This window comes from Marmota flaviventris, chromosome 7 (genome assembly GCF_047511675.1).
Source record: "Marmota flaviventris isolate mMarFla1 chromosome 7, mMarFla1.hap1, whole genome shotgun sequence".
In the NCBI taxonomy this organism is placed as follows: Eukaryota; Metazoa; Chordata; class Mammalia; order Rodentia; family Sciuridae; genus Marmota; species Marmota flaviventris.
In genome coordinates, this window is record NC_092504.1 from 43,293,696 (window position 1) to 43,307,731 (window position 14,036).

The 14,036-nt window shown below is 36.0% G+C and overlaps 1 protein-coding gene across 5 annotated transcripts in view; it reads right to left on the reverse strand.

Annotated features, from left to right (window-relative positions):
* Positions 1 to 78: 78 nt before the first annotated feature.
* The window catches only part of Aasdh (aminoadipate-semialdehyde dehydrogenase), a 29,980-nt gene continuing 16,022 nt past the window's right edge, over positions 79 to 14,036 (reverse strand). For all 5 annotated transcript variants that reach the window (XM_071614304.1, XM_027938094.2, XM_071614305.1 and 2 more), the window contains 7 exons: positions 12,930 to 13,122; positions 11,668 to 11,783; positions 10,245 to 11,037; positions 5,242 to 5,405; positions 3,601 to 3,723; positions 2,689 to 2,820; positions 79 to 562 (listed from right to left, as the gene is read on the reverse strand). In XM_071614304.1, the coding sequence (XP_071470405.1) occupies positions 173 to 562; positions 2,689 to 2,820; positions 3,601 to 3,723; positions 5,242 to 5,405; positions 10,245 to 11,037; positions 11,668 to 11,783; positions 12,930 to 13,122 (1,911 nt within the window). In that variant the 3' untranslated portion in view covers positions 79 to 172. The remainder of the gene's footprint in view (positions 563 to 2,688; positions 2,821 to 3,600; positions 3,724 to 5,241; positions 5,406 to 10,244; positions 11,038 to 11,667; positions 11,784 to 12,929; positions 13,123 to 14,036) is intronic.

Here is a 14,036-nt window from a genome sequence, read left to right on the forward strand (position 1 = left end):
TTCTGTCCTTGCCTTCTCAAAGTTTATGCTGCTCCTACAGGAAGTAAAATATGTTTGCTCTCTATTAAAGTAGGCACATTTCTTAACCAAAATATAATCTTTAATATAATATTATATCATGCTCATCATGGTAAATATTTTCAAACATTTCACAGATAGAAACTGGACTTGATTATTTTTGACTTCCACTCAATAAATCCAAACAATAAATATAATTATTTCTACACCCAATAATAAGCATTGATTCCCAGACTACAGGCGAGGAGAAGACTTCTCCAGGAAGTTCATATACACTTTGTAATTTTCCACTCTGAGATTCCAAGATCCACAGTTTCCCATCAGTAGATGCTGCTGCCAGTAACATTGCATTGCTACAATTGTGGTGATGGAAAACAAATGGTGTTGCATACACCCTTGAAGTAGTTTCAAATTTCCATTGGAGATGACCTTCCATATTACAACAGTAGATAAAGAAGTCATGGGAACCAAAAAATATTTCTTGCTCTGATGCTGCAGTACATGGGGATGAAAAGATTGGTCCACTAGTAGAGAACTGCCAAACCTATACAAGGGAAGTAAAAGCAAAAATAATACATTCACCTAATTGTAAACTTCTGCCTTAGATTAAAGCTCTACAAGTTTCTTAATACAGACGTAAGTGATGTCAGCTTTTTGACTGGTAACTACAAATACAGATAACGATGCCTTCTTCTAAAAAGTAGCACCATCCTAGTAACCTCTGTCCCAGTAGTAAAATCCAGGACAAAATACAGTGAAGCATTCTTATTATAGGATATTATAAAATAAAATTAATTTTCAACCCATTTGAGAGTTATTACTGTTATGTTCAGACACATTGGTTTCAATGTATCTTATTTAAAAACTGCATCTTACTCTATTCTCTAAAGGTAGGGAGAAGGACATAATTGGGCTCAAAGAGTTTACATGCAATAATTTAGATCTTTACACAAAAACATGAGTTGTGGGGCTGGGGTTGTGGCTCAGTGGTAGAGCGCTCCCCTAGCATGTGGGAGGCACTGGGTTCAATCCTCAGCACCACATAAATATAAATAAATAAAATAAAGGTTTTGTGTCCAACTATGACTAATATATTAAAAAAAAAAAAATGAGTTGTGTGTCTGCTCCATGGGTATCTACTATTTCCTCATTTCAAAGCCACTATAAATAAACTTCTGGGTTTTATTTATAGAAGAAAAGATATAAGGGGAAAAAAAGGGCATGATATCTAAGGTAACTGCAGAGCAATAGCATAATGGAAAAAATAAGAAAACAGTGGACATATTCACAAAATATGATTTGTGAGCTCAATACTATTCTTGACTTGTACAAAATCACTTTTATTTTTCATGGCTCATACAAAAAGAAAGACAGGGGCAAAACAGCATGTGCCTTTGCCTCATCTTCTCAGAAATCTCAAGGTGAGAATATATTCATACTACTTTGTAAATAAAATTAAGTGAATGTAATAATAAATTTATTACAACTTATTACACAGAGCAAAAGGAATGCTAAGTTAAGAAGGATGAATATAAATTAAAAGCATACAGAATCAAGCTAGGCATGGTGGTACACACCTGTAATCCCAGCAGTTTGGGAGGCTGAGGCAAGTGAATCCCAAGTTTAAGGTTGGTCAGCCTCAGCAACTTTAGTGAGGCGCTAAACAACTTAGTGAGACCCTTTCTCAAAATAAAAAATAAAAAGGGTTGAGGACTTAGCTCAGTTGCAAAGCGCCCTTGGGTTCAATCCCTAGAACAACAACAACAAAAAAGGCATACAGAATCAAGCTCAGTTGTTGATGGGCTATTTGTTGTAGCAAGTGCACTCTCAAATCTACAAAATAATTCCCCCAATCCAGAATGCAACAGAAGTTGTGCATAAAGGAGCCACTGGAGAAATTTACAAAAGTGTTGATTATCCCAAGCAAAGAGCTAATATAACCCAGAAAAAGCCTACCTTGTCAGTCATAAAGTTGAGAAATGAGACAAACACAAAATGGAATTCTAACTGCAGAACAGATTTTGGTTTTCATATTAAAAGGCAAATGCATCTTTAAACGTTCTTTTTCCCTTTATGCTGGGGATTAAACCCAGGAATATTCCACCACTGAACTACACACCAAGTCCTTTTTATCTTTTGAGACAGGATCTTGCTAAATTGCCCAAGCTTGCCTTGGGGGTGTGCCTTTGTGGTATATATTTTGTTTCTGGCAAGTGGAGTCTCTCTCTGCTTCCTGATCAGCATGTGAACAGTTTTGCTCCACCACACTCTTCCACTATGATGTTCTGCCTCACCCTGAGCCCTGAAGAATGGGGCCTGCTGTCTATCGATTGAGACTTCTGAAACCGTAAGCCCCCAAATAAACTTCTCCTCCTCTACAATTGTTCTTGTCAGGTCTTTTAGTCACAGAAAAAGCTGACTAAAACACTAAATAACCTCTACAGAAGTTATAATAAAACTGGGAAAACACTATTAAAAATTTAAAACAAGGTTTAAGTAGAAATCTTTTAAACCCACTATATCATCATTCAAATAATAAGAAATCTATGATTTGACAATTAAGTAGAACTAGTCTGAACACAGTGCGTTGAATAATGACGTTCAAAATTTTATTTCCATTGTCACTTGCTACTGTGCCTTTAAAAAAGATATATAAAACATATATCTTACCTGTTCTCCCAAGTGAGTAAAGCAGAGTAAATTCCCATCTACACAGCCAATACAGATGTACTGTTGGCAACACCGTGGGGAGGAGAAGAGTGGTTTTCCACAGGAATGTTTCCAAACTATGTTTCCAGTAGCCTGTCATGGGCAAAAAGTATTTCACAGCTCTTAAAATCATTCTACTAATCAGTTATCCTTTTAAAAACAAACTCATGAATCTCCCAGAGGCAGAGCTAGAACATGAGATTGCTACAGTAGCATGCTGACTACTGAAGCAAGAACACAGGTACACAACTATAAAATTAATCAGTGCTAATTATGAGAGCAGATAAAAAGCTGCAAGAAAACCAACAAAGAAAAAAGCAGCACATAAGCTCTAGACATAAAGAAAAAGAGGGCTAGGGATGGAGCTTTTGCTAGGCAGAATGCCCCCACAAAATATAAATTAAAAAAAAACACACATACATTTAAAAAAAGAGAAAATAACAACCCAGATTTCACCTTATACTGGACAAGCAGTTCTTAAGATAACTAGGAAAATTATGTCTAAAAATTTTAAAAATAGGTAAAAAGAAAAACTTACATATGAACTCAGATTATCTCATCTTCCCAGACTTACTGTCAATCATTTTTAACAAATCCAGGTTCAGTAATAAATGGATTATATCTAAATGAAAACTACTCATACTTTCAGAATCCAAAGCAAAAATTTTTTAAAAATCAAAGAAAAGAGGGCTGGGGATGTGGCTCAAGTGGTAGCACGCTCGCCTAGCATGCGTGAGGCCCTGGGTTCGATTCTCGGCACCATATAAAAATAAAATAAAGATATTGTGTCCACCTAAAACTAAAAAATAAATATTAAAAAAAAATCAAAGAAAAGAATAAATACACACACACACACACTTTTTTTTAACTTACAGGATTTATAGCCAATAAAAGTCCTCCCAGTGTAGCACAATACAAATGATGTGGAATCGGGTTCAAACAAGGAGAAGAAAAGACAGTTCCTCCACAAGCTAACTTCCAAACACACTTTTTTTCCTGCAAATAAGAATGGAAAAATGTGAGTTTTGCTGGTGGGTAACTAATCCATATATCCCACCTCCCATGTATTATGTCTATTTAGTTAACAAAGATTTTTAACTCAGCAAAAAACACATGCCCATCGTGGGGAATCAACTTAGTATAAAGACAACAAAGGACATCCCCAGATATTCTGTTAATTTTTTAGTATTTTCCCTTTTGATCTTTTTCATATATGTATATCTGTGTAGATTAATATAGTTGAAATAATTCTAAATAAATAACCTGGTATCATGTTTATCTCACTTATTGTGTAAAATAACTTAAATATAATTTTAATTCATACTATCCCGTATGAACATAAAATAATTTCCCTCTCTACCTAACCACTGAAAATTGCCTTGAACCAATTATTAGGTATTATAAATGACCTGTTTGTTTTTGTGGAACTGAGAGTCAAATCCACGGGAGCTCTACCACTGAGCTACATACACCCTTAGCCCTTTTTATTTTTTATTTTGAGACAGGATCTTGTTGCTGAGGCTGGCCTCAAACTTGAGAATCTCCTGCCTTATCCTCTAAGTCACTGAAATTACAGGCATGAACTATTCCATGCGGCTTTTAAACAACTTGGGTTTCTGATTATTTTGCCAGGATAGAATCCTAGAAAAAGAATTTTACTTGATCAAAAGATAGAAAATTGCTATCTATGATTAAACTGTTTATTCCTTAGAGTCCTCACCAGTTATAGCTCTCTACTACTCTCCTCAGCAGTTCTGTTATGACTCCAACATTTTTTCTAATCTAACACTATTTATCTTACAGTTTTGATTTTCATTCCTTTGATTATTAAAGGTATGAAATATTTACATACAGTTATTAGCCATTTTTTCTTTGGGGTCCTAGGTATTTATATTCCTTAAATCTATTTTACTATCTGGATCCTCATTTTTTTTCCTCTAAATATCTTTTTATTTTAATTTATACTTAACAAACAATTTTTTACTCTTTCACAGTTATTGCAAAACTTTCCCCAGCTTGTTTCTTCTATTTTTATAATTCTTACATTAACTTAGTATTTTTACATAACCAGGTCTTAAAATATCTTACTGATATCTTACTTTGTAATTTTTTTCTATTGTTAAGATAATAATTCTAGGGGCTGAGGTTGTGGCTCAGCCATAGAGCACTCACCTAGCACATGTGAGGCACTGGGTTCGATCCTCAGCACCACATTAAAAAAATAAATAAAAATAAAGGTATTGTGTCCAACTGCAATTAAAAATTTTTTTAAAAGATAGTAATTCTAAGTTTTTTTATACTTCAAAATGTATTTGTGCTAAATTTGGTAAAGACATTAAAAATGCCTTAAGAACTGCTATGTATTACTATAAAAATCTAATAAAAAAATCTTATGATATTAAAACTTAATTAACCCCTTCTTAATAGTTAATACCTATTCCTAAAGTCAACAGCACCTGATAGTTTCTAACTCCTCTATGCTTACAGTACAAGACTAATGAGGTGAATGCTTACATAAATATCTAAAGCATACACATGCTTGTCATGAGATCCAATATAAAAAAAGCCTGTGGTGGGATCCATGGTCGCTGAGCTTTTGACAGCATCCTCAGTAGTAAACATCCAGTATTTTTCTCCATTCATACTTTTCAAAACATAAACTAATCCATTGTAACAGCCTACAGAGAAACAAAATATAAAAGATGAGATTTAAATACATCACTGGAAGATAACTTTTTTTAAAGTGGCCTCATCTGAGATTTATTGGTTAATGTTCCATTCAGCACAGATTCATTAGCCTATTACCCAGACTGTTTCCTTCCTGACCTAACTTTTCTACTATTTATCTTTGTTATTTTCCTGCGAGGCCCAAGAAACTCCTAGGGTAACCCAGGCCAGAGAACCTAGATCAATGTGTTCACAATAGACTCCTGAGGACTTCTCCAGCTCAGCTACACCCCAAACTTTGGATTCCAGAAGTTAGAAAATAACTCTTTAGCCTAAATCATAACAATTTGTATTGGATGCTCTTCTTATGTATGTAGTCTCTATGTTCACTCATCTAATTTAAATTTCAGCAACGTAAAGCAGAAACCGAATGAACAGTAGTCATTTATGTAAAACACCTATTTAGTAGTCATACCTTTTTTGTGTGTGTGGTATTGAACCCAAGGATGCTCTACCACTGAGCTACATTCTCAGCCATTTTTATGTTTTATTTGGAGACATTGTCTCATTAAGTTGCTCACGCTATCTAGCCTCCTGAGTAGCTGTGACTATAGGCATGCAACACATCATCTGCTAATTATTAATAAGTACTACGAAGTGCTTCACAACCAAGAACACAATAAAGCATGGTGTGGCAGAGAAAGGATTTGATAAATATGGATTCAGATTTCACCAGGGCTGACACTGAGCAAATCATCCAGCACCAGTGAAACTCAGTTTATTCTTCTGCAGAATGTGCAGAATGTGGATTCATCTACTTACAAGGGTTACTGTAAACAAGAAAGGTGAACATTATTAAGTAGTTAATGTTCACTGAGCATTTACTAAGTGTCAGGCACTATGCAAAGTATTATATATCCACTAACTTATTTAAATAACTCACAGTGAAGTAAGCACTATGTAAAAAAGCACTATCTGCCTCCTACAGATGACAACATTGAAACACAGAGAGATTAAGTCACTTGGGCAAAACTAAAAAGGTAACATGTGGCAGAGCCAGTATTTAAATCTAAGAAGTGAAGTTCTAGAGTCTGTATTCTTTTTTTACCATACGATTTATTTTTTTTTTTTTTAGTCATACATGACAGCAGAATGTATTTTGACATATAATACACACATGGAATGTACATACATCAATCATATTTTCTATTCTATTCTGCTGCCCTTCCTATCCTCCCTACTCCTCCCTCCTCTCCCATCCTTTCTCTCTATCCAATCTAATGTGACCCACTTTTTTTTTCTTTTTCTCATTACAACATCATATATGTATTCTGTATAACAATGAGGTTCTCCTTCCATCTTCCGTGCAACTCCCCTTCTCCCTCTTTTTCCCTCCCACCTCTCTTCCCTATTTAGTGGTAGTCTTCTTCTCATGCTCTTCCTCCGTATCCCATTTTGAGTCATAGAGTCTGTATTCTTAATAATGACAATAGACTGCTTTTCCCAGATTACAGCCATGGATGAGAAGACAGGGTAGGGATCCCTGATCTTGGTTATAGTCAAATACCTAGCTAGAAGTAGGAGTGGTCAAAATCTACAAAGAAGAGATTACTCAACTTCTGTGTAATGTATCCATATGTAAATCATAAGCATTTGAGGACAGTTATTTGGGGAAATCTCATTGGCCTCCATTCTCTAGATGGTAATGCCCATGGCCATGACCGTTTGCTGCTCACCTGAGGTTCAATTTCCAATATACTTTTTGTGCTGTATTTTTTTTTAAGAAGTAATTGGACACAATACCTTTATTTTATTTATTTTTTGTATGTGATGCTGAGGATCGAACCCAGAGCCTCACATGTGCCAGATGAGTGCCCTACCGATGAGCCACAATCCTTGCCCCTATGATGTCTTTTTTCTGAAAGAGACTACTCAGTGGCACACAAATAGCAAACTCCTGCTTAGTAATAATATTTCTTTCAGTTGAATTCAATTCCAAAAATATGTATATAAGAAAATCATTGTGGCTAAGGGTTAGGCAAAGATTGCTTAGATATAACACCTAAAGCACAACTCAATAAAAAATAAATAAAACAAATAAATTGAGCTGGGTGTGGTAGCACATACCTGTAATCCCAGCAACTCAGGACGCAGAGGCAAGACCAACCGAGTTCAAGGCCACCTTGCATAATTTAGCAAGATCCTGTCTCAAAATAAAAAACAAAAAAGGGCTGGAATACAGCTCAGTGGTAGAGGGCTGCTGAGTTCTATCCCCAGAACCAGGGGAAAAACAGATTTCATCAAATTAAGAACTTCTCTTCAAAAGATACTATCCCAGGATACAAGAGGATCATAAATTTAAGGCCAGCCTGGGTAATTTAGCAAGACCCTGTCTTAAAAACAAAACGGGGCTGGGGATGTAACTCAATGATAGAGGGTCTCTGGGTTCAATCCTTAGTACTTCAAAAAGGAAAAATAAATAAATAAATAAAGATACCATGTTAAGAAAATGATAAAACAAGCAACAGACTGGGAGAAAACACATCTGATAAAAGACTCATATCCAGGGCTGGGGATGTAGCTCAGTGGTAAAGAGTGGGCCTAATATGCAGGAGGCCTTGAGTTCAATCCCCAACATTGCAAAAATAAAAGAAAACAAACAAAATAGGACTTGTATCTTGCCTTTCCCTAGACTAATGATGTTGAACAGCTTTTCTTTTTCGTTTTTTTTCCCAGTACTGGGGATTGAACCCATGAGCACTTTATCACCGAGCTACATTTCCAGTTCTTTTTAAATCTGTTAGTTGTAGATGAACACAATGCCTTTATATTTGTATGTGGTGCTGAGGATCAAACCCAGTGCCTCCTCTGTGTTAGGCAAGCGCTCCAGCCCTGAGATACAACCCCAGCCCCATCTCCTCCAGTCCTTTTTAATTTTCATTTTTTAATTGTTGATGGACTTTATTTTATTCATTTATTTATATTTATAGTGCTAAGAATCGAACCCAATGCCTCACACATGCAAGGCAATCATTCTACCACTAAGCCACAACCCCAGTCCCTCCTCCAGTCCTTTTTAATTTTTGAGACAGGGTCTCACTAAGTTGCTTAGGGCCTTGCAAAGCTGCTGAGGTGGCCTCGAACTTGTGATCCTCACTTTTCAGCCTCTCTAGTCACTGGGATTATAGACATGAGCTACTTGCCCAGTATGTAGTGCAACTTCCATAGGCTTATTTGCAATCTGTCTGTTCAAATCTTTTATGCATTTTTAAATTTGCATCTAGACTCAAGGCCTGTGGTCACCCAGAACAAAGATGCTTGAACTCATGCCCAGTCTAGCTTCTCAGAATACAAACAGGAATTTCAACAAGTTAATTTCGGGATGGGCATTACTCTAGAACTGATAATCTCATGTAAAACTGAAAGTTTCCTCTTCTATAATTTTCAAAATGTAGGTGTTTAAAATGAAATTATCAAATTTAGATTCAAGTAGGTCCCAGCTAGCACAGCACAAGCAGGGGTACAAATTTCGAAGCACTTAGTCTGAAAAGTTTGAGAGATTCCATGAGCATATAAAGTGAAACCTTATGTACCTGGGGGAGTAAAAAGTGTAATGAGGGAGAGACTTCACACTGGAGAGGTCCACGTTTCTAGCAAAGTCACCTCTACCTTAAGGAACTGAACCGCAGCTAGTAACTAACACTTTCTAAGCAACTGGTGTTTAGTACTTACCTGGCAAGGTACTAAGGGGTTCATAAAAAATCACCTCACTTAATCCTCCCAAAAGCTCTATGATGATTATAGTTTTAAATTAAGTCCATAACTGGGTGCAGTGATGTACGACTGTAATCCCAGTAACTTGAGTTCAAAGCTAGCCTCAGCAACTTAGTGAGACACTGTCTCAAAATAAAAAATAAAAAGGGTTGGGGATGTGGCTCAGTAGTTAAGTGCCCCTGGGTTCAATTCCCAAAACCAAAAAATAAAAATAAAATAAGTCCATAAATTCTTTGCTTTTCTTCCTTTCAAGAGATGGAGTCTAATTCCCCTCCCCTTGAATGTGGGCTTCTAATGAATGGAATAAAGCAAAATGATAGTATACAAGTTTAGAGGCTGGGTCATAAACGGTTCTGGGTTCTTCCTCACTTAATCACTCATTCTGAGGGAAGTTGGCTACCATGTGAAGACAGTCAAGCAGCCTACAGAGGAGGGGCTCATGTGGCCCAAAATGTAGCTTCCCATCAAGACCCAGCAAAGAACTGAGGCCCTCTGCCAAGAGCAATGTGAATAAGCCATCTTGGCAGAAGCAGATTTTCTAGCCAAAGTAAAGCCTTCAGATGATTACAGAAACATGAGAGACTTTGCATGAGACAGGCTCGCTAAGTTGCTCCTAAATTCCTGACACACAAAACTGTAAGATAATAAATGTTTGTGGCTCTAGGTCCTTAAGTTTGGGAAAATGTGTGATGTAACAACACATTTCATTATTTTTCCCATGAGAAAACTGAAGTTCAAAGAGGTTCAGCAACTTGCCAAAGGTCAGAGTTTATAACATCTATGGCATTAAGTTCAAACCCAAGAACTTTGACTCCCAAGGTCCATATTTATTCAGCACAGACTAAATCATTATTCATTGGGAGCAACCAAAACCATCATACATATTTTAAACAAAAAAATGTGTGTGGGGTGGGAGGCAGAAATCAAACCCAGAGCCTCATGCATGTCAGGCAAGCACTTTCCACTGACCTACATCCCCAGTCCCCCACCATTTTTTTAAAATTTAACTCGGCCCTACTAGCATTATTGTAAGGTAATTCAATTTAACCCGACAAACCTCAAATTCAGAAACTTACCCACCATGATAAAGTTTCCACATTTAGATACACATGCTGATGACTCAATACGATCTCCCAAAGTCTGTTCCCATCTCACCTTCCCAGAATAAAGGTCAACTGCCTTCATTCTGTGAGAATGAGAGCCAATGTACACAGTTGCAGAAGACTTATCAACAGCTGGTATTATAACCAGAGGAGAAGCATCTACACATTTGCCTGTGTCCGACCTCCACCGAACATGTAACTCCAATTTTTCAGCCCCTATCACAGGTTTCCCCTCTTCACAAACTTTTGCAACATAGGATGGATCTTCTGACTTCCTGAATATAGCTGGAGGACTTAAGCTTTTCAAATTCTCAATGTTGGTCTGTATAGTGAAGTCAGAACAGGCTGAAGGGTAATGTCCTAACATAGTTAAAAACCTAGTAGTATTTAGAGACAAAATCTGACTCCCTCTGCTCAATGCAATAAAGGCATTTATCTCACTGTCATAACTTAAAGGCAGGAGAGACTTCTGATATAAATATTTTCCACTGGCTTCCTCTTGATTAGTGTCACTGAGTTTCCTCTTTGTGGCATAACTCTTGCTGAATGTCTCGTCTTCATCTGGAAACACTGTTTGAAGAATGTGATTGTAAATTTCTAAAATGGAACTGCTGAGAATAATTTCCAGAAGGCCAGGTACTGATGTACCAACAAGTTCCTCAATCTCATTAAGAAGCCGTATGGACTTCAAGGAATCTCCACCACTATTTAAGAAGAGCGATTCATCAGGAACCTTCAAAAGATCTTCTGAGAGACTCAGAACAGACTAGAGTGAGAGAAGGAAGAAATATGGTAAAAGCCCCAAACCAAAGACTCCATTACTTACAAGTAAGATACAAAGATCACAGTATCTACATTGAAGATATAAACCTCAAGATACAAAATAGATATTGTAATAATTAAAATAATTTTTTTCTTTATACAAAAGGAGACAAACACTATGCTAACCAATTCTGTTACAAACTCATTATACAATTTCAAAATATACTTTCCTTTAGAGCAGTCTTCCTACCCATAAAACAAGAAACAAGGCAACAAAAACATTTGATTTACTAATTATAAACTCCCGAAGATACTAAGATTGAACTGGGTTCAATCCCCAGTACTTTAAAAAACAAAAATTTCTTTAAACAGAAACACAGGCTGTTACTAAAGTTGTTCTGGACTAATAACATAATTCTAAATGTAAATTAGTCAAGACAGGCCTCATCTACCTACACCCTAACTACCTTGCTTCCAATACATTTCAAGGTGGGAAATTTGTCTAAGAAACTAACTTTTATTTTTATATAAATTGAATGACTTTTGGGCATTGATAACATTCCTAGAAATTTTTTTCAGACTTATCAGGATGCTACCATTCCCTAATAATAAACTTGTATTTTAAAAGTTGTACCTTCCATAAAAACTGTAATTTTTCCCAAAGCTCCTCTTTTCCATTGAGTTTCTTTTCAGGCTTTGAATTCATGTAGTCTAAATATATCTTGTTTAACTCAGAAACATCAATTTTGCCTTAATATAAAAGAGAAATAATACATTTTAAAATAATATTTAAAATTTACCCTCAGGGCCAAGTGTTGTTCAGTGGTAGAGCACATGCTTACATGTGTAAGGCTCTGGGTTTGATCCCCAATACCACAAACGAATAAATAAAATTTTGTCTCAAAGATATTTTATATCTTCATTAGCCATGCATAATTTTCATTACATAGAAATCATATAGTTTGTAAAAGATAATCAATTCTTAAGAAAATAGTCCAATGCTACAAAGAATGTAGTAATAGCCAAGAGCAAAGGAGCTAAATATTTATGTAATTTAAAGAGCTAAAAGAAATAGTACTGTTAAGTGAGGAATTATTACATTTTGAAGTATACAGTAAATAAAAATTAAGTTGAGAAGGTAATATAATATGAACATTAGGAGCATATTTTAAAGACAGTGCTAGGCAGAATTTTAATACTATTTAATGGTTGATTTCATATGTCAATTTGAGTGGGTCACAGGATGCCCAATTAAACACTATATCTGGTGTCTATAACAGTATTTCCGATTGAGATTAAGGAATCAGTGGACTCAGGAAAGAAGACTGCCCCCCCTCCAAGTGTTGGTTATCATCCAATCCCTAGAAGTCCTGAACAAAAGACAGAAGAAGGAGCCTGTTTGAGCTGGGACATCTTATCTTGTCGTCTCCTACTCTGTGGGGTCTGTATCATTTTGAGGCCTGTAAATTCAGTGTGAATTATACCAATAGCTTTCCTGGGTCTCCACGTTGTAGAAAGAGCATGGGATTTCTCAGCCTCTATAAGCACATGAAACGATTTCTTATAATAAATCTCCTTTTTATATATGTATCTAAAAATCAGTCCTGTGTCTCTATAGAATCCTGATTAATACAAGCACAAACTAACAAAGTAATTTTGGGAAAATTAGCTCACCTCTTTTAATCTTATTTTCCTCAGCTATAAATGGGAATAATATCACCTACCCACAGGATTTTCTGAAAATGGGTTAATTATACAAAGTATTTAACAGAGGTTCTAGTACAAGAAATACTAGTATCATTTATCATAATAGAGATTTATGTGGCCACTAAACTAGTATGAATACATTTAGTATTATCTGTCATCATTGAATATAGCTGCTTTAAATTATTTTACCATGAGACGTAAATGGCAGAGTATCAATCAGCACAATCTCGTCTGGGATTGCATGATTTGGAAGGTATTTCTGCAGTTCTTTAAAAATGTAATCCTTCACTAAATCATCTTTGGATACTATGAAGAGAATTAATTTTTCTTGATTATACCATGTAACTGCACAAGATTCCACTTGCTGAAGTTCTTCGGCAACCTATAAGAGAGAATATTCCAATTTGCCAATGAAGACAAACTTTGATGTTCTAATTTTTTATGTCTGAAATCAGTACAGTGGCCAGGCCCAGACACACACCTGTAATCCCAGCAACTAGGGAGGTTGAGGCAGGAGGATTATAAATTCAAACCAGCCTCAGCAACTTAGCAAGACACTGTCTCAAAAAAAAAAATAAAAATAAAAAAAAATAAATAAAAGGACTGGGGATATGGTTCAATGTCTAAGCACTCTGGGTTCAATCACTGATTAAAAAAAAAAAAAAGTATAGCTAATTAAATTCTGGAATATCCTAGAGATCTTTTTAAAAAACTGCGCTGGGGATGGTAGGACACACCTACACACCTATAACCCCAGCAGCTCAGGAGGCTGATGCAGGAGAATCGTGAGTTCAAAGCCAGCCTCAGCAAAAGTGAGGCACTAAGCAACTCAGTGAGACCCTGTCTCTAAATACAAAATAGGCTGGGGACGTGGCTCAGTGGTCAAGTGCCCCCGAGTTCAAGCCCCAGTACCAAAAAAAAAAAAAAAATTGTCCTAAAGCAAATAAATTTACTTTCACAGATCTCAAAACCCATTCTGTCGATAATTTAAAAAATAATCACTTCCAGGCACAGTGGCACATGCCAATATTTTTAATTCCAGTGACTTGGGAGGATGAAGCAAGAGGATCACAAGTTCAAGATCAGTCTCAGCAACTTAGTGAGACCCTGTCTCAAAATAAAAAATAAAAAGGGCCAGGGATATAGCTCAGTGGTAGAGTGCCTCTGGGTTCAATCCTTGGTTCTAAAAAAAAACAACTCTATTTATGCTGGGAATAAGAGGCATACTGAATATTTAGTGTGATTCATCACCAACACAAAAATCTCAGACAAAAATAATTGATAAAAGAACGTGGT